General features: G+C 42.3%; 1 protein-coding gene across 9 annotated transcripts in view; it reads left to right on the forward strand.

The window, feature by feature from the left end:
• The window catches only part of AKAP13 (A-kinase anchoring protein 13), a 212,980-nt gene that overhangs the window by 49,475 nt on the left and 144,100 nt on the right, over window positions 1-19,405 (forward strand). For all 9 annotated transcript variants that reach the window (XM_065688843.1, XM_065688844.1, XM_065688842.1 and 6 more), the window contains one exon: window positions 11,193-11,237. In XM_065688843.1, coding sequence (XP_065544915.1) covers window positions 11,205-11,237 — 33 coding nt within the window. In that variant the 5' untranslated portion in view covers window positions 11,193-11,204. The remainder of the gene's footprint in view (window positions 1-11,192; window positions 11,238-19,405) is intronic.

The following is a 19,405-nucleotide window of genomic DNA, read 5'->3' on the forward strand; positions in this document are numbered from 1 at the left end:
CTGCTTTACTGGAAGTGAGTAAGTGGCTGGCTGAAAGCTGGTCTCAAGTTCATCATGAATGTCCATGTTTGTTAGTCAAAGTATGGGGCCGTGTTTGAAGGAGGGATACATGACACCAGCTGCCTGTAAGAGAAGCAATTTGTGGCTTTATTTGTCATATAGTTTCTTAACTCGCTGCTAATTTTGGGGGTGCGATGAGCTTGCAGCAAGCAGTGCTTGCTGCTGAGGAAGATGCCAGACCAAATGGTGACCAAAGGGATGACTTCTTCCATGGCTGCAGAGAAATCTTCAGGGAGCTTCTCCCCTGCCCTCCTGCCTGGGAACCAGCCTCTGCACATCATGTGTGACTTCTGGGTGTGCCTCTGAAGGATCTGGTACAAAAAGGCTAAACTGGAGTTTACAAGCAGCATTCTCATCCCCTTGGCTTTTTTTTGCCTGCTGGTCTAGGATTTCCATAATTGTGATTATAAAGATAATCTTTTCATTTCATTCATGCAGTGGTTACTTCTTAATGAACTCCACGTTAATGAGCTCTGTAAGATTTCAAATAGCTGTATGACTTGAAAAAAAGAGAAGAGCAAACCCGCAAACCAAACCCCAGCAATAAAGGATGTATTTCCACTCCCCAACCTTAATCCTGTGCTATAACATAATCGCAGAGAGTTGCCTGGCTGGTGAGCAGCTGCAGAGCGTGGGCTCTCTCTGCATAGCTGCTTGTCCCTGAGCGGGGGTAATAAATGATTTACTGGAGGCTTGGCCCTGGGGGCACTTAACCCCTTCGATTCCTGAGGGACCAGCCTGAAAGGCCACTTTGTAAAGGCAGTTGAAAGAAATGATTCCAGGTGCCAAGCAGGGGGTCTGTTGGCAAAGTTTGCTTTCTCCAGTGTGTGCTGGCTGCGGAAAGGCTCGAACTCAGAAGGTGGGGTGGTGGAATTGGGTAGAAACTGTGCTTATTTAGAGGTTTATTACTCGATGCTTTAATTAATTTAAAAATCACATTTGAATGAGTCTTCTCTCTTGTCTGATTTAGATAAGCAGCCCTTCAATGGCTTGGGGTTTTACTTTCTGTAGGGCATTCCCTGGATGTCTACTGTAATACAGTGTCCTGGGAACAGAGCTCTGCAGCTCTGAATTTTCCTCTTTGGGGCTGCAGTACTAAATGGCTTCCATCATTGCACTTGCTAGGTGTGTTTTTTGAGGCTCTCATGTCTCAGGAGGGATGCTCCAGTAAAAGAAGGACGTCCTGTGTATACCTGAAGTATGTGTTACAGGAGAATGTTTTCCCAAAGCTCTTTTGAGTTGAAAAGGAGTGCTTAAGAAGAAAGAATTCTTAATTCTGCAGTGGCAGATATGGTTGTGCTCAGCCACAGGGAATGGGGTTAGCACAGGTTCCCCAGCAGGAAACCTGGAGTTACTGATGAAGTTTTCCTCTTTTGGGGAAAAAAAAGAAGTGCCAACCAGGCTTTCCATGAGTAAGCCGGTGCTGCTTAATGCTGCAGAGTGGGAGCATTTGCAAAAGGGAGCCTAAAGGGAAAAGTGAACCTGATGCATTCTTCAGAGAGAAAAAGCACATTCAAATGTTGGGCACCAAAGTGGCTCTGACCAAAATGAGAGCGGAGGCGTCTCTTGGATCTTTGTATTGATGCCAGTTCTTCCAACTCCTCCTGTGGCTTTAGCAGTTAAGGTTGGTGCATGCACTCATTAAAATATGCATTGGATAACTACCTCTTTTGCAAATGCTAGGAAATACTTAATATTTGCCAGCATACATGGTGCTTTGGGCCTCGTGAATTGGTTTCTACTCCAAGCCTGCATTTCTGGGACTGCAGTACAAGTGCTGTGGCTTGGGGGGCACAGGGAGAAGCAGGCAGAGCCATATTGCTCAGCTCTAGGGCTTTAGGGGGTATTGATTCTTTTGCTGAAACCACCATTGCTCATTGTAGTTCCTAAAACAGCACAGTCCTGAGGGTCAGGACAACAGTAATGCGAAGAAGGCTAGTTTTGAGATGCATGCTGTAGTCAAGAGTTGTTGGAATCAATGGAAGTGTTGCTTTTTCCCTCTGCCTGTGTAAAAGCTGCAGGCATTTCGGTGCTGATGACAGCTATTCATCATGTGTATCCTTTTGTACACTGGGGTGAAATACTCCCCAGATCCTGTTTTTCCCTCTCTACCGTTCTTCACCTGCTTCTGTGCATCCAGAGGCACTGTTGGTCCATATAATGAGTTTCTGTTTTCAAAGATAACTAGCAACTTCTGTGATGCTTCAGCTGCCCAGCTTATACCCTTGGGGATTGACTCCGCTTCTGTAGAAGGTGCTGGTTTTACTTGTCCTTTGAAAACTGGGCTTTTCCAGAAATTCCTAGTTAAGCACACAAAGTCAGTGTTCAGTGTTAAAAATGTGAACTGGTTATCACTGAGAGCTTCCCCACAATTTATTGCTATAATGTGTATTCAAACAACAAAGTGCATTGGAAGGTATAAACTGGATTATGCTCATTTGAAGAGGCATCTAGAATGTCTGCTAAGGATTTCTGGAAGTTAATATTTAAGCCTGAGATAAAAGTCTCATGCATACGTGAAACAGCTGCACCAGAACCTGCTGGAGGACTTAATTTGAGTATAAACATACGTGTGCTTTTGCGTGCATGATACGCTTTAATTCGAGTCCACTGCTGGTTCTTAACTTCATTAGGATGTAGCTACTTGAACTGAAGATGTGGTCTGTGATTTTTATTTTATTATAGCAGCACGGTAGCTCCTTTTGAAATGTTGTTTGGAGTTCACAAATCAGCATCTGAAATATTGCTTGCCATTAGTGATATGTTAAAAGTTAAAAAAGACAAGTGAGGGCAGGGATATATCTTATTACAAGTGAACTGGTTGACAGTCTGTGTGTATTGTAAAATGGGAAATTAATCGCCCTGTGTTGATGACCCTTGGACATTTACAAAAGGCTGGTCTTTATGTTGCACAAATAGATTCTGGAAACAGGAAAGAGGCTTATGACAAGAGGATGAGATCAGTTTGTATAATTAGAGTGAGCTAATAATCCTTTTGCTCTCTTTTTCCAACTTTTACACAGTATTTTTCTTTATTTGAAATTGGGCATATGGACTGTAGCCGTTGTGATCTGAGTTTTGTAGGTTTGCTTTCTATATCTACTAATGGGTGAAGAGATGGGAGCAGGGAAACCAGATGTGCACATTTGAGAGAGATTGCTGCCTTCCTCTGCTAGGCTTGGAGAGCAGCACTGCTTTTATTAACCCTACACCGCTTCATCTCTTTCCAGGCTTTGGGAAGGAATTAAGTAATCCATTAAATGATTTTCTAATGGCAATTATGAGATTGAAATGGTGCAAAAGAAGTAACGCAGTCCTGAGGCTTGAGGGTATTTGGCTAGTATTAATCTCTGGAGTAAGGCAGAGCTGGATAAGGGACTTACAGCACGGAAAAGGCTTAAGCTTGTTTTTTTGTGCGCGTGTGTAAATAAAAGCTTTCCTGTACCTTAACTTTCTGCTCAGCTTCATGATTTTGGGAAGTATAATGGGATACATTTGGGGAAGGGAAGTGGTGTGGCTGGGGGTATTGGCTGGAATGCTTGTAACCCCAGAACAGCCCCTGGGCAGCCCAGCTCCCAGCCCAAGAACGGCGCTGGGCCGGTTCCTGCAGCCGGGAACCTGAACTACATTAAGCAAAGGGAGTTAATCTGTATCCAGAGCATTTTATTAAATCATCAGTCAATTAAATCAGTGACGCTCTGTTAGCTTGTTGCAGCCATGCTCCTGGCCCTCTGCTGTGGCATAACCTGCAAGTTGCTCAGCTGTAGCAACTCCCTGGCTCCTGTTTGGGCTGTTGTACTTGAAGGCCATGGAACTGAGGCTTCCAAAACCATTCAAACAAACAAACAAAGAACAAATGGGATTTTAGGAAAATTTTGCAATTAAATGTTCTTTGAGATTTTTTTCCAAGGGGGAGAAGAGGGTCAGGAAGCTTCTTGGCTGTGAAAGCGCTCTGGGTGCATCTGATTTTTCCCGAGGGTGGCTTGCTGGACTACATCTGTGTCTTTGGAGGAGGGCTAGGGTACAGCCAGGCTGAAACAAAACACCTCTAAACCTTCTTTCCATCCCTCACAGCCAAAAGAAACTGCTGCGTATCTGTAACTGAATGGCAGCATATGGTTTTGTTTGCAGACAGGACACAGCTGGGAAGCAGCATCACCTGTGGAAATGCTGCATGCGGGATATATTTGCTTTTCTTTAAGCAATCAATTTAGTGACAAAGCACAATCTTCAAGTTACATAAACTCAGGTGATTGTACACAAATAACTGGGTTTTTTTAAGTTCTAGACTCAGCTGTGATGGTAAACACAATGCTGCAATGTACTGGTAACCTTTTTGCTGCTACATGTTTGAAGAGTGGTTTCTTGTTTCCTGATCTCCTCTCCTTTCCACGGTCAATGGCTTTTGCTGGTGGTATCACTTTCTTGTGTGTCTGCAAAATAAACTTGGGATGGGTTACTTCTCATTCCAACAACCTCTTAGTTATGACCATGTATACAAAATAATGCATTTAGTATAGCTACAGGGAAAGTCATTCTGCGTTTAATAGCTTGATGCTGAAAGGATGTTTGTTCATCTTCTGTCTTAAGGTTTGTTTTGGTCACTGCAGTTGCAGCTACTCTACTTATACAATTTTATCCATGCACATTAATGAAGAACTGGGTTATGGGTTCATTTTGCTTGTTCATTTCATGTTCTGACTTCCATTCGGTATGAATGAAGCTTGTGGGACAAAGTCTGTGAGCAAACCTGTGTCTCACCCAACATCGCAGGGTCAAAGTAACTTGTTGTAGGTCTGAACTTTGTAGGAAAACACTCTAAGGGAAGAACACTAAATAAGAAAATATAATTAATGAAACCCTCAAGTTATTGTTTCTTTCCATTTTCAGACATTTTGCAACAGGTAAAAAATAAAACAAAAGTCAAGACCCTAAACCAAGAAAGGCCTTTTCTGTGGTAACAGAAAAGCGAGACTGATAGTGAGTAATACAACGCAGTAATGTCATACACCACTCATAAGAAAAGGGGAATATTCCAGCTCAGTAATTCCCTTGACACTAGGGGAGAGCAATAAACTTGTGAAAGACATTGCTATTTTAGCTCTCTTTGCATGAAATTCATGGCTCCAGCAGGAATTCATCTGTATATGGCCACTTGTTCTCCTCTCTGATTTCCCCCCCTCTTGTTATTTCCCCATCTTTGTTTATCTTGTGTCGTTCAGAGCAGGAGCACTGCAGGGCCTGAAACCCAATCCTCTTGATAGTTCCAAGCACTTCATAAATTAGCATTCTGTAAAACCAGAGCATGGGGGAGAGCCCTTGAGGACACTGTACTTTGGTGAATGAGAAGTGGTGTGTTTTTGGAAGCTTTGGTTTTATTTTTGTAGTGCAGCTGTATAGAAGGAAGCGGTGCAGCTCAGTGATGGGGTCGGCTGTGTGTTCCTAGGAAATCCCTGGATTTCTTTAAACTCTTTTACAGCTTCTGGGTTGTTGGTCTATAAAGTTGAGGATCTTGAGAACTGGCCATAAGGCAGATTGCCCTGCTGTGGGTATATGTGTTGGTGGCAGTGTTACAGTACAAAAGAAATTCTATTTATGGCTTGCTCTCTTACAGATAACCAGCACAAACAGTGCTTCTCTAACTTATGTTGGCTATATGTAGTTTGGACTGCCTGTTTGGATGCTGTGATATGGTCCTCTTTAGAGCTGGAAAGCCATCCTGCTTTCTCTGCATTTCTGCTTATCTATTTTAATGCTTCAGATACTCTGTGTGGTTTTTGGCTGTTCTTTCATGCCCGCAACCACAAGCTCTTTATGGCTGGGATTGTTTGGGTTTTTTTGTACAGCTGGGACTGCATGCTTAAAGGTTTGCAAATACAGATCATTGTTTCTGAAATCAAATGCTAAAAGAAAACAAACCGAGAGTTAAGTGTTGAGATTCAGGTAAGGGTCAACAAAGCTTAAATTTAAGGTATATCTAAAATGGATTTTTTTCTAAAAAACACTTAAAACTGACCTTGAAAAGTTTGAAAAAGCTCTTTTCTGATTAAAATGAAAATATCGCTAAACAGGGTATCCCTCTGAGGCTAAGGCCTTGAGAGTGGCACAGTGTTTTCTTTCTTATATACTCCTTGTATGGCTTGTGGAGCCAAGCAACCGGGAATGGATGCCGAAGACCATAAAGAAGCTGGGCTTCACCGTTTGGCAGTGTGTGTTTGTGGTGTTTGAAGACCTCCAGCATTACTGCTTGTGTGTGGAGTGGGTTGATCTGAAGGACCATTGGCCTTGCTTTCAGGTTTTGTCCTCAAGATGTGTGCTTTGCCTGGGATGCCTGGAAGAAATAAGCCAACTGATTAAGGTTAAATTAAATGGTAGCTGAGAGTAGTGGATGAAGAGGATTTATTGCTTAGGCACTTGGTGTTTGTATCCCCACTTCCTGTGCTTGTTTGTAAACTCCTCAGGGCAGAAACTGTTAGCACTGGCATTTTTACAGCACGCAACCAATGGAGCCCTAATCCTGGCTGAGGTTTTGGGAACCACAGTAAAGCAAATAAATATTGGGTGTTTGTTTCTTCCCTTTCTTTTCCTGTCAGATGTTACCTGCAGAAATCAAACATAGTCATTTTGTCCTCTTCCATGGAATTTTATGCAAAATAACATGTAAGTTCTCTACAAGTGACTTTAATACAACTCACTGTATTAATTCTTTAATGCTTAACAGAGCAGAAAGGTATCCTTCCCGTTTTGAGAAGGCTTCAGTAGCTTTCTATTTTACTGACCTATGCAGATCTTTGTAATGTCTAAAACCGATGTTGCTTTTGGGAACTTGACCCTGGACTTTCATTTTGTGTCCTGCTTTCAAATTTGCAAACGCAGGGGATTTCACTCTGTTATCCTAAGGGGGAAATTCTAGTACTATTCCAGAAGCATTGCAAGGCAAGTGTCTGCATGGCTGCAGAGCATGTGATAAACCTCCCAGGCACTGAAGTTCAAAAGATCCAGCCGTTTACAAGAAATAATATGAATGTTTTAAGTACAAGCAGCTACTTCTGGAGCAGAACCTGCTGGCTGCCGTGAGGATACCCATAGCATGACTCTTTGTGCTGGAGAGAGGTGGTGGAATTTGTATTTGCCTGTTCCTGTTAGTTCAGCTTTTAGCGCAGGTCATGTGCAGTCCAGATCCTGATGTCATGGTGGGGCCAGGTATTCTCCCTCCCAGCCATGTAGGATACCTGATAGAGCAAGTGCTGCCTGCCCTAGAAGATGGGAATTGCTTTATAGGGCTTAGAATAGGCATCAACTTGGAGGGTATGTTACTCTAATATAGGAGAAAACACATTTTGGCCTCCCTATTCCTTCCACCCCCTTTTCCTTTCTTCCCTAATTTTGACACTTACAGGACTCCAACTTACTAGTACACTATACTACGGTCCTTATGCATCTTGGTTTGATTATTACCAATGTAATGTGGTCTTTCTTTTTTTCCCCTTTTTCTTACTGCAGTGAAGTTGGAAGCTGCTCCCTGCCCACCCACTGGCTGGAGAAGTTCACATGTCTAGAAGCCTAAATTTAGTCCTTTGCTGACGCAGTGTAGTCATTCAGGCTTATCTGACACTCATTTTTTTTCATGTTTTTGCCAAAGCATTTCCTAACAAGATGATAAAATATCTTCCAAACCTGCCTGTCTCCTCGCAAACTCAGTTTGCATCCTTGGAAAAATCGGGCTGACGTGTGTTGTGAAATGAGAGATCATTTCAAGTTAATGATGTAAGGGTCAACTGGTAAGATGGGTAAAAAAAGGGATAAGGATTTTAGTTTTGTTGGCAAGACCAAGTGTTCAGCAGTGGTGCTTTATTTTGCTGCTGTTGTGTACTTGTCTTGCCAAAGAAACCCAACAAAAAGTGGTCATACATTGGAACTCATAGGCCTCCCCTAATTTTCCTTGATGAGAAGTGTCAGTATTCTCTCATCCTTGCTGTCCTGGTTTTGGTCAAGTGTTCAGTTCTTTTGAACTCTGACTTTTGTCACTTTAATTATAGCCAAAACTAACTCTGCTGTCACAGAAACGGGTCTCCAGTGGGAGATTTTATTGTCAACCCATCCTTTCCTGATCTGTATGTGTCTTTCTCCTTTCTCATTCCTTTGTCTACTCAGCTGCTATCAGGCATCTGCCAGGATGTTGATGGACCAGGACACAATGGCCTGCTCTTCTGTTGGATGGCGAAGATCAGAGGATGCCATCTCGCTTAATTCCTTGAATTGCAAGAACCTAAATGTGCTGTGGAGGGCATGCTGATGTTCTGTACAGATCGTTAATACATTCAGTGCAGCCTGTTTGAGCTGGTCTAGTTTCTACTAGTTTTTTACTAGTTTCCACCACTGGTTGTAATGAGCATGCTTACTACCACTCATTGTCTGCTTCATAAAAAGGGGTGATGAAAAATAGCATCAAAGGACCATGGGCAGTGTCTGCATGTTGGGACTTCAAGCTAAATTGTACCTAATGTGACGTGTAACTTAAAAGCTTATCACTTTGGGTAAATCTGGCAGTCTAGACCTTGTGATGGAGCACGTCAACTGTGGTTTCTCCTTTTTATGAAGGTGTGATGGGTGTTGGTGGCAAATGCTACGATGGCATCTTGTAAAAGATCTGTGAAAGCAGGGAGAGGGCTCACAGCTGATGAGTCCTCCAGCATAGCAACCCCAGTGTCAATGAAGCATTAGTTACAGTGTAATACAGGTTCCTCTGTGGCTTTGCTGAAAAGGGTAGGCTTGCACTTCTAACCTTCCTCTTTATTTCACCACGCTTTGGATGGAACTGTTTAGAAAGCACTGGCTTGATAACTTAGAGCTACCAAAGTGGAGCAGGAGGGGTGAAACAGTGGTGAGAACACCCTATGGAGGGTGAGAAGCTGGCTGGTGCCCTGTGGGTTTGCCAAAGCCAAGCAAACAGCTGTGGTTGAAAACCAGGGGTGAGCTCCCTGAGTGTTTGAGTGAACACAGATGTAATTTGCTTTCAGGTCACTTAAGTTATTGTGTGTAATGGCAAGAGTAACAATAAGATACCTGTGAACTCTGATAGGGAAGATGTAAAGCTATTAAATAAGGAAAGGAAGAATATATTTGGGTGCATTAGAATAACTTCCTTTCCTCAGAAAAAGCTCCTGAGAAACTGAAATAGGTGATAAAATTAAATTACTTGGGAGTAGAGAGATACTTGGAGTAAATAATATGTATTGTCTGTGGTGTCTTGGGCAAATGCAAACCTGTCATGTTCTGGTTTTCTGATTCATTTTTTTAATGTGGTATCCTTTAACTTGCTTCTTATCCTGTAGAAGGTCAGTAATAATTCGTTTGTGTAGAATGATGGCTGGATTTGGGGGATAAGGAGTAATTCGAGTAGCTGATGTAAATGCAAAAGTATAGATTCCTTTTTCTTTGAAGGTATATCACAGTGTATCTTTTATCAGCAAAAAGTGGTTCAGTTGCTTGTCAAGACTTGAAAAGATGTGGCAAGAAGACGATGCTTTATATTAGTTCCCTTTAAACGTTAGCATCTGAGACAGAGCTGTTTTGATTCTGCACTGCTTAAAAGTCATATCCACTTACTACCAAATTGCTGTGTTAGACTACAACTCTTAATTTTTCCTGAGAGAATTGGTCAATTGCAGTGAGACTTTGTTAAAATCCAAATGGGAAGTGGGCTTAAAAGGGAGTTTTTCCAACCATGGTTCCATAAGGTACAGTAAACACGCTTACAACGTTTGGTGCCCTGTTTGAGATGTCCAGATTCAGAATAGGACAGAGAGGCTCAGGCAGGTCATGAAGGAGATTGGCAGGGCTTGTGAATGCTTTGGTTTTCTTCTTTTCTCTCTGAGCCCTCAGTAGGACTGGAATATTTGTCTGTTGGCTGCCTCAGAGGACCTTTTGCAGCAGGCCTGTGTTTTGGTGAGCAGGCTTGGCAGGTAGCTCAGGCATTTTAAACCAAGCAGTGCGAAAACGCTTCTTTGTAAAGTAAGGCGAGCGTGTGAGGGAGCAGGGATAGCTGGAATCAGCTAAGAAAACTTAGGCCGTGGTTTAATTTCTGTCTCACTAAAGGCAAACTGTGGGATCTGGAAAGGAACAAAGTATGAACCAGACCCTGTGTTTTATGTATGAGAAGCATAGTGGTATTTCATCCCTTTTAAAAAGGGTTTGAAGTACTTGCAGAGTATTACCAGTACTGCTGACATGAGCAACAGCAAAAATTCCATTTTTAATTGTTTTGCATTCCTTCATCTTAGGATCCTGGACTTAATACACACATTAAATGAAAACATACAGCTTTTGTTTGGAGTGGGTATTTTCTATTGGAATGGAGAAATTAATGCAAGTGAAATTCTGGTTCAAATGATTCAAAGCTCAATGCAAATAACTTTCACCAAGTTACATGGAAATTCCAGGGGCAGACTGGAAAGGGAAAAGCTTCTTAACTAAAATCACCTTGGTAGGACAAGTGGTAGTTTTTGACTCTGAAAAATGCTGATGCAGAATCATGAGCATCATCTATTCTGGAAGTTTTCCCTCAGTTTTGCAAGGAGCATTTTCGATAGTTTGATTTTTATGTACTTTTAAAATGCTTCTTGAACAATCCAGTGGAAGGGGGAGGGAAATGGCACCAAGTTACTTGGGCAGGGTAGTATTCACCAGAGTAATTGGTCTTCTCCAGCGGTGGAGTGAACCACAGATCTTTACAAGCAGTTGTTTGGGTGGCTGTGTGGGAATTGGTGGACAGATAGCAGTTGAGGGTTGCTTATTGTCATAAACAGAAGATAGGAAGTGAGGGTTGCTAGGAGGAAACATGAACTGAGATGCCTGTGATGGGGAAGCAAATTTCACCTGGGATATTCTTAGTACCGACATAGCTGACTGCTCAGATGAGTGCTTCACTTTACCGATCATTTTAGAGCTGGCGTTGTTCAATGTGAGCATAAATAAGTAAATATCATTGACAGATCTACAAAGAGAGGAAATAGAAAATCATTGTGTAAAAGTGACTATTGGGGAAGTGATGTACGGTGCTAAAGTGGCTTATGTAGTACCTAAAATTTTATGGAAAATATCGTTAACTTTTCTTCTCTGTTCTGTTTCAGTGTTCAGAGGTCATGAAACTTAATCCACAGCAAGCTCCATTATATGTGAGTACAAAATCTTAAGCGTTTTTTCCTTTCCTCCTAGCCACACAAAATGCTTCCCACCACCCTTTCTGGAGATGCTGCTCTTTTTCTCTTTGCTCCCAAAGACATTATTTGTATTAATTCAGTTGCAAATGCTCAGTGGTAACACTCAGGTAACTCCCAGAGCTCCTCTGTCTTTCCGGTAGACAATTATAAAGTTCTGAGACATGTGTTGCTGTCACCATGCAGTCAAACCCCTGCTTTGATTTGTTTTCTCCCCAGTGCATGCCTGTGCTCTTGTGAGTTGATGTGTTGAGAGGTGGTAAGAAGAAATTGCTTGTGTGGAAAAACAGGGCATCCTGGTGTGCAGCGCTTGCCCACTGTGATAATATTTTCCTGGTTGGAGTTTTCAACGTGGCAGGGAGGAACTGGAAGCGGCGATGGGCTCAGCTGTGCTGTGGCTGCTGCAGCAGGGTCTGGTTTACGTCAGCCTCCTGGAAGCTCGTAACCTCGATGGCTGCATTAATAAAGAACAAGCTTCCTCTAGCTCTTGAATAGCAGCTTTGTTGCAGAACATGGGGACTGTCAAATTAGACCTGGATTTGTGGGGGTGTGTTGCATGTGCGTTAAATCTGTGCCAAAGCTGCCAGCCAGGTTTGTAACCGTTTACTTTCCATATTGCCATGCTCAGAACAGGCTTAGCTGAGGAAGCCATCCTGTGCTTATGGTCCTACCCACAGACCTTGTGTGTAACAAGGGTAGAGCTGGATGCAGGGGTGGAAAATTTGGGGGGGAAATTGCTTACAATTGTGGCTTCTAAGGGGAAGGAAGGAGGAAATGATCAGGACTGGTGGTATCTTGGAAAGTGTGTGTTGTAAGTAATGGATCATATTGACCTTCAGTGCCATGGAAGCTTTTAAACCTTGCCTACTTTTAATTATCCAGCTGGAAGTTTGCACTGGAATTTATTCGTTACTTACAGTACTAAGTTCTGTGCTTGGAGCAACATTAAAACACTGTGTAGTGTGACCTGCTCTTGGGAGAATGGCTCTTCTGGAGCACACCACCATGTCCTATATTTTGCAACTAAATGTTGCCTCAATTTTTTCAATCACAAGCCTACTGAATGCATCTTGACATTGAAGAAACTGAAGTTTTATTTCCTTTTAATGTGTCCTGTGTGCAAATGTGTGATATATGTGCCATGGGAGAAGCACATGAGTGGTAGAAGGCAGGATAAAATTATCCTTATATCTTTTGAACAGCATATGACTTAACTAATCTGGAGTCTTTGTTTTCCTAGTCTTTATCTTCTGGCTTAGTTTATTTTCCCACTGTTTTGTGTGGATTTGTATTTAATGTGTAATACTGGAGTGGTACACTTAAAAGTCCTCATCCCCACGTGATAGTGAGGAGGACTGGACTGCGGTCAAATGTAGCCCAGTGTGAAGTAATGATTATATGGCACTCGGTGTAGTGTTTTGTTGCAATGCAAGTAAGTTGGTGATGGCATTATTAATACATTGGTGACTCCGTTTTCTCTCTTCCTCCTCCTCCCCTGGCCAGGCGTATCTGCAGATCAGCTCCCTTTCAAAACAAACAAGAGTTTGGCTTAAGGAAGGCAGGGGGCAAAATAGGAACTCAAGGACCTTCAAAAGTGAGGATTTAGTCTTCCTGTTTGCTCTCAGGATAAATGCTTTGTACATTTTAAGATCAGTTTTTCTTTCCATGTTGTTAACTGACATCTCAGCTCATCGAAGAGTTGTTGAGTGTGAGCAGCGCGTAAGTAAAATGTATCTTCCTGGTATTTTACTGTTCAAAAGGCAGGCGCAACAGCCTTGTGGTCTGGCCATTGGTAGGTAAATAACAAACCTCATCAGGTTCCTTCTTTAAAGTGATGTCAACTCTGTTTTCCTGGTATAGGCTCCTTGAGCTTGTTGTCACATAACTAAGAGCTATATGTTGTAAATTTCTCCATGAGGAATTTCATCCCTGTAAAGTAAAGAACAGGAACTAAGAGGCAATACAGACATGTCAGGGGATCTCCCTGCATTTGTTTGCTCTCAGGGAAACATTGCTTCCCCCCAGATTTCACCCATTTGTTCTTGATACCTTTGCATTGCATCCTTTGTGCTCTTTGTTTTTGAAGCCAATAGGTTAGATTCAAGATTACTTAATTTAGTTTATTATTTTTGTTAAAGCTTGCATGAGCTTCATTCTCAAAGCTCCATTAGTAGTTACCAGCAGCAGTGCTGAGCTCCTTTTGGGAGGAGAAAGTAAAAACTGAAGTCTCCAGTTCAGTTCCTGGAAGGCAATTACAGAGCTAGAGCATGTTTTATCCTATCTGGTAATTACTAGGTTGCCCAGATGAATACCTTGCAATTATGAAAAATGTTTTGGGAACCTGAGATGTCTGCTGTACTTGAGATCAAGGTTTTGTGGGTAATGGAAAAGATGGTACTTCCACAGAGGCACTAATAGAGGGATGGAGATTCTTGTATTATTCGAGCCAATGTATATTAATAGAGGGAAGCCCACCTACTGCATCCTTGGTACCGTCTTTTGGCTGCTTGGACTTTGTTTCTTCTATAAATATCAGCTGTCCTGCTTCTGCAGAGTTTGTGAGCCCTTTGTAAGTGTAAAGATTAAGAGATTAGGTAGAAAACACATAATAAGTATGGTGGTTTTGTGTTTGTATGTGTCTTGTCCCATTTAAGTCTGATTGTTCCCTGGTTAATGAGGTTGCAGAAGCTGGAGTTGTGCTATGGTGCTGCAGGTTTGGACTGGGACAAGAGCTGAGCCTTTCCTCTGCAAACTACTGGCCCCTGGCTTGTTCAGTTGGTCCCCCCAGAAGTATCATATCTCTCACCCAGAGCTGTTCGTTACCTGCCGTTAATGCTGTTTAAGGAGCAATCCTGGCCCCTGAGCTTGGTGCAGCTCCCAATGACACAGTCATGGGGCAGAGGAGCTCATGCCAGGAGAGATAGGGAAGCAAAGTGTTCCTCAATATAGCACAGGGAAGGTTCACCGTGGTGTTGATACCGTTAATGCCGGTGTTTAAACAGGCTGTAGGTCAAGCAGCTATCCCACTGTCAACACATAATTGCCTTCATAAAAGGCAGTGTTACTTTGCAGAGTCGGTGGCTTAATATTGTGGTATGAATTTGAAATAAAGCTGTTGCAACCCACTTCCTCATTCTTCAGGTATCTCCATGGGGTACTGACATGAGCGGCTATCTTGCTGCTAGCAGTGATGTTCTGAAGAAGTGGGATAGTAGAGTGGGGAAGTCATGGACAAGGTCTCCTGTGGTTCACGTAATTGTGATGATGAGGGTTTGAGTTCTCCTTATTGCAGCAGTGGTCTTAAACTTTGTGGTACAAGCTTGACTAATGCAGGGATGGTCTCTAGAGCTGTAATCATTATAGCATTGGGAGGGTTTTAACAGAGAATGAGCTTTACCTCCCAACTTTTCACTAGCACAGGTCACGGTTACAAAAAGCAACTGTCACTTGGCTGGATTGAGTGTATCTGATTTCTGTTGCTGCTGTTCTCATGAGTTGTTTTCTTCCAAGTGTGTAATTACATGGATCATGCTTTACATAGTCTTTGGGGCAGCTGCAGATACTCTGTGGAAAAGGGGCTCTGTTATACGAAGTCCTTCGGATACTTTGATTTCTTCACGTGCATTTTTCTGTAGAATGTGCAAAAAAGTCTGTGTAGCTGGACAGTCCTTTGGTTGCCTGTCTCCGACTGCAGTTGGGAACATCTCTGTTGATGAACAACATCTCTGTTGTGAGATCAAACACAACAAAATTGGAGCAAATCCAAAACCAGCTCTACCCACATCCCTCTTGTATTTCAATGCTGTCCCATTGATACGGGAACTCTTACCAAGCACAGCATAGTGGATGAAGGACAGTGTTTCAACCTTATTTCTGTGCTGCCTGGGAAGCCAGGTCTCAAACTGAAGGAACAAACTCTACCACTTCCTGTCAGGAATGGGAATGAGAGAGTTGTAGAAGTCTTTGGTTGATGGGAGGTGAGAATTCAGGAGCTTCAGTTCTGTTTGTTTTTATTAAGTACTTGAAATGACCTCACTGATGATCACCTTTCCATAGAAGTTGTGTATCTCTACCAGAAAGAGTCACATTTTCAACTTGTAAGGTACTTGCTAGATGTTGTCAATGTATTATAGGAATATCCAGATCATTAAGGAGTATGCGGATAGGGAAAAAAAGGGCTAGCAGTGCTCAGAGTGAAGGAGGTTTATTATTAAGTGACCTTTTTATTGTTGTGATTCATAAAGTTCTCTGTTTGTAAATGAAATAGTTTAAATTAGTCTCTTAGCTTAAACTCAACTGTTGCTAACGGCCAGGCAAGAGAAGGAAAACGGGAAAGAGCTTTGTAAAGGTGAAGTGTTGATCTTTTATAAATGCTACCATTAATTGGGAGTCCAGCAGAGTATTCAGCAGGAGATTTAATTACAGCAGGATCAAGGAATCACAAGCTGTGTCCCTGTTTCCAACCAAAGTTTAATAAATAGAGAGTGCATGTGAGTAAATGATCAAGGTCAAGTTTTCAACTGCATACAATGTCCTGAAAAATCTTACTTCAAAAGTCACCTGCATGAATTCTGATTTCAGCTTCTGGTAGTTACAGGATCTTTGCAATGCTATTGATTGTTCTTCTAACCCAGTTGCATCTCCTGCCACTCTGAAATCAGTGCTAGTTTTCTTTTATAGAAGAATAATCTGAAAGCAGTATTGGGTATGAATGTGCTGGGAAAGGACTGAGGTTATATGCAGGGAAGGAGCTGGGAAGCATCAAGTGTCATCTTTGCTTGATTACTACCAAGGCTACAACCTTAGATCTGCCTTTAAGAGGGGAATGTTTTTTTCATGGTGATAATGATCAGTGGGTGTGAAGTGGAAAAGATTAGCAGCTGGAGAGCCATGATGTATTGCTGCAAACTTTCTTCCTTTTTCCTTTTTGATTAAAAGGAACAAACTTGTTTTAAATCACAGCGCTCCTCCTCTGCATGGTTTGTCTAAGGTGTGCCCACGTTATTTAGAGTGACAAAATGTGTCATAACTGGTGATTGCATGGGAGGGCAAACACTTAATTGATAAAACCACTTCCATTGACTTTGGTCTTTAATCAGGTCTGGGGATGGAGTCTCTTGCATAAACTGGCACTTAGGAGCTGTGTAACTTGCAGAGATTTTCAAGGAGAGTTTTGATAGAGATGAGAGCTCCCACTTCCAAGCCAAAATGTCACACAGCTTAATGAAGCATGAACTTCAAAAGCCTCAGAAAGAATGCATTGACCCTCTCATAATATAACCTGGGGTTTGGGTACAGTAGGTCCTCTCTTCTGTTAATGAATGAACCTCTCCTGTAGGTTTCCCAATGTGTCCTGCTTTAATCTGAAATGGGACAAAAAGGATAATGATTACAGTATATTTCACCCACTTGCATATTTCACACAGTATGATGCCCTGCTGAAGTGCGTGTGTAGTCCTGAAAACAAAGCCTGTTGTGATAACCTCTGATGTTCATGTTCTAAGAAAGAAACCTCTTTTGAATAAATATGAAAGGGTTAAAGGAAGTTGACCATACAGAAAGCTTACGGCTTACTGCAGCAGTGTCTGTCCCAAGTGCTGGAGTTCCTCATGTCTGTGAGTGCAGTGAGGTGTTGTGCAGGTAAGGTGGCAGCCGACTTGTTACCTTGACTGGAACCATCTCAGGTGTGACTTATGCACTGTTGTGTGCTAGGTAATGAGTGATCATCATTCTCTTCCTAAGGAACAAAAGGGCAAAATGGAATGCCTTAGAATCTTACAGTGAGATGTTGTCATGAGGTTGGCAGATGTGGTTTAGTTACTTTTCTACTAATGCTGACTTTATTTGCTTAGTGGCATCTATGGTGACAAAGTCTGCTGGGATGCCTGAATACCTGAGGTCAGTCCAACAGAAAAAGTAGAACATACTTCACATGCTTTTGATGTGGGAGTTTCTCATGAAAATCACTCTACATAAGCCCTGTCTTTCTATGGAGGTCCTTAGGCAAGGGGAGAACCAGCCTTGATGTTCAGTTCAGCTCTGTGGTGAGAGCATCTGATAAACCTCTTGTCTTTTATTTGTTGGGTGCTTGATTTCTTCTTAATAACAAACCAGCTTTCTGCCCCACCTTCAAAATATCTTTGAATTATGAATGAGTGGAAGGCCTCTAAGCACCTTCTACAAATAATTTACAAATATTTGCTTGTGTTGCTTGTGGAAGAACAAGTTTTAAGTCAATTGGGTGCTTGAATAAACTGATGTTTTGAGGAGCACATTGCAACTTGTCTGGTTCTGCTTTCATTCTGCAGGCAAAATGGTTTCCTCGCTAAACTGTGCTTGACCTCATCTGTGAAGTTTGTCATTTACATCCTTGATCCAGATTCTTTTCATCCTCCACTTCCCAAATTCTGGTCTACATCATACAAGAAGCCATGCCCTTCTGTTGCAGTGGGTATCTGGCAGCTGTCCCCCAAGCTCTGTACCATGCTCTGGCAAGCTGCCTGCTGCTTCTCACTTCCCAGGTACCTAAATGAAGACTTTGGGTTGCACAGTTTGGTTATTGTGAGACAGTTCTCTTGTCTTGCTCCTCTTAAGTAAGGTGTTCACTAGCTCATGAGATTTGTGCAATGTTAGTACGGGACTCTTTGTGAAATGGTCACTTCTGTGCATTTGCTGAAGGCAGCTTTGGCTGGAGAAGTTGAAAGGGGCTGCCTGACCGTCAGCATCAGCTTTCTCCATGATATGCCACTGATGGAATTGGAGCTCAGAGGCCCTTTCTTCTGTATTATCTGAAACTACAAATGTTGGTGACTTGGGTTCAAAGCCCTCCTCCCATAATTACCTATTTCTTTTCTTCTTTGATCCTGTGATCTTTTCTTCTGTGATCCTGTTTTGTGGGTATGAATGTGCCGGTAGACAACAAATGGTCTAGCTTAAAGTCTGGAGCACTTACCTGAAATGCTGCCCTTGACTTAGCACTTTTGCAGCATTATGTGTGTCCAGAAGAAAGATGCTGGAGCTGGTACAGAGTAGGGGTGGAGGTGAGAAAGCAGCAGAGACCGCAATCTCTTTGGGGGAGATATTAGATTGGTTCGGCTTATTTTCTGAAACTGCAAAAAGAATCCTTATATTGTCACACTTGGAGTTATATTAAAGCATTATTACATGCTTGGGCTCTGAATTTAGGGTTCTATATTTCTTATAGTGATGTGTTAATATCTGGAAAGATGCTCATAGACTGTGTCCCATCCCCAGCAGTGGCTGACAGTGTTACCTCCCCTCCTTTCAGGAGTAATATGCAACAAAAATCAGGGCTTGATGTTTAAAAGGATGAAAATGCTCTTCAACTGCTCTTCCTTTGTGGAATGTATTTATATTCATAGATATTCTTGTTACATTTAGAATGGCAAAACAAATTTCCCATCTCATTCATCAAGTTACATGTCCCTGCTTTATTTCCTGTCACAAAGTGCTGACAGTCATTTTGTTAGAATAGAGGCAGTTCTGACAGCAAAGCTCAAGTGAGAGTAAGTGGTTTGGAAGACACTGATTTGATTTCCTTTCCAAATAACCCCTCAAATCTCCTGCACTCTTCCTGCACTGCCTCCTGTCTGCTTCTGAAGGTTGTGCTGCACGTGGTGTCTCTGCAAATCCTCGTCCTCTGCCTTGCTCGGTGGAGCAATTCCATCTTGTGTTTAAGTGGAAAATCAAATAAACTGAGTAATTGTTCTGTGCTAAGATAGATGCTGTGCACTGCCATCATGTGGCTGTTCTGTTGCAGGACGCATTTTCAGTGCTGCTGTCTGCAGGGCTGCCTGTGTTTGTAGAGTTGTTTCAACCTGTTTCTTTTGAGCATTGCAGGCGCTTCATCTGTCTGGTATTTGTGGATGTGGAGCATATTTCTTCAGTAAGATACTGGTTATAATGGTTTCCATTCTTTAATGGCAAAAAATGTCACTTTAAAAAGTGCCTCGGTCATTACAGTAGCTCTAAGTACTATAGTTGTGAAATCTTTGAAGACTGGCAGGAAAATGAACATGAATGCCCTGAAACACACTCAGAGCTCTCTGTCTTCAAAGGTTTTGCTCTAGAGGAGGCTGAAGTACCAGGAAGACACCATCCTTCTC

This window comes from Lathamus discolor, chromosome 8, assembly GCF_037157495.1.
Source record: "Lathamus discolor isolate bLatDis1 chromosome 8, bLatDis1.hap1, whole genome shotgun sequence".
NCBI lineage: Eukaryota > Metazoa > Chordata > Aves > Psittaciformes > Psittacidae > Lathamus > Lathamus discolor.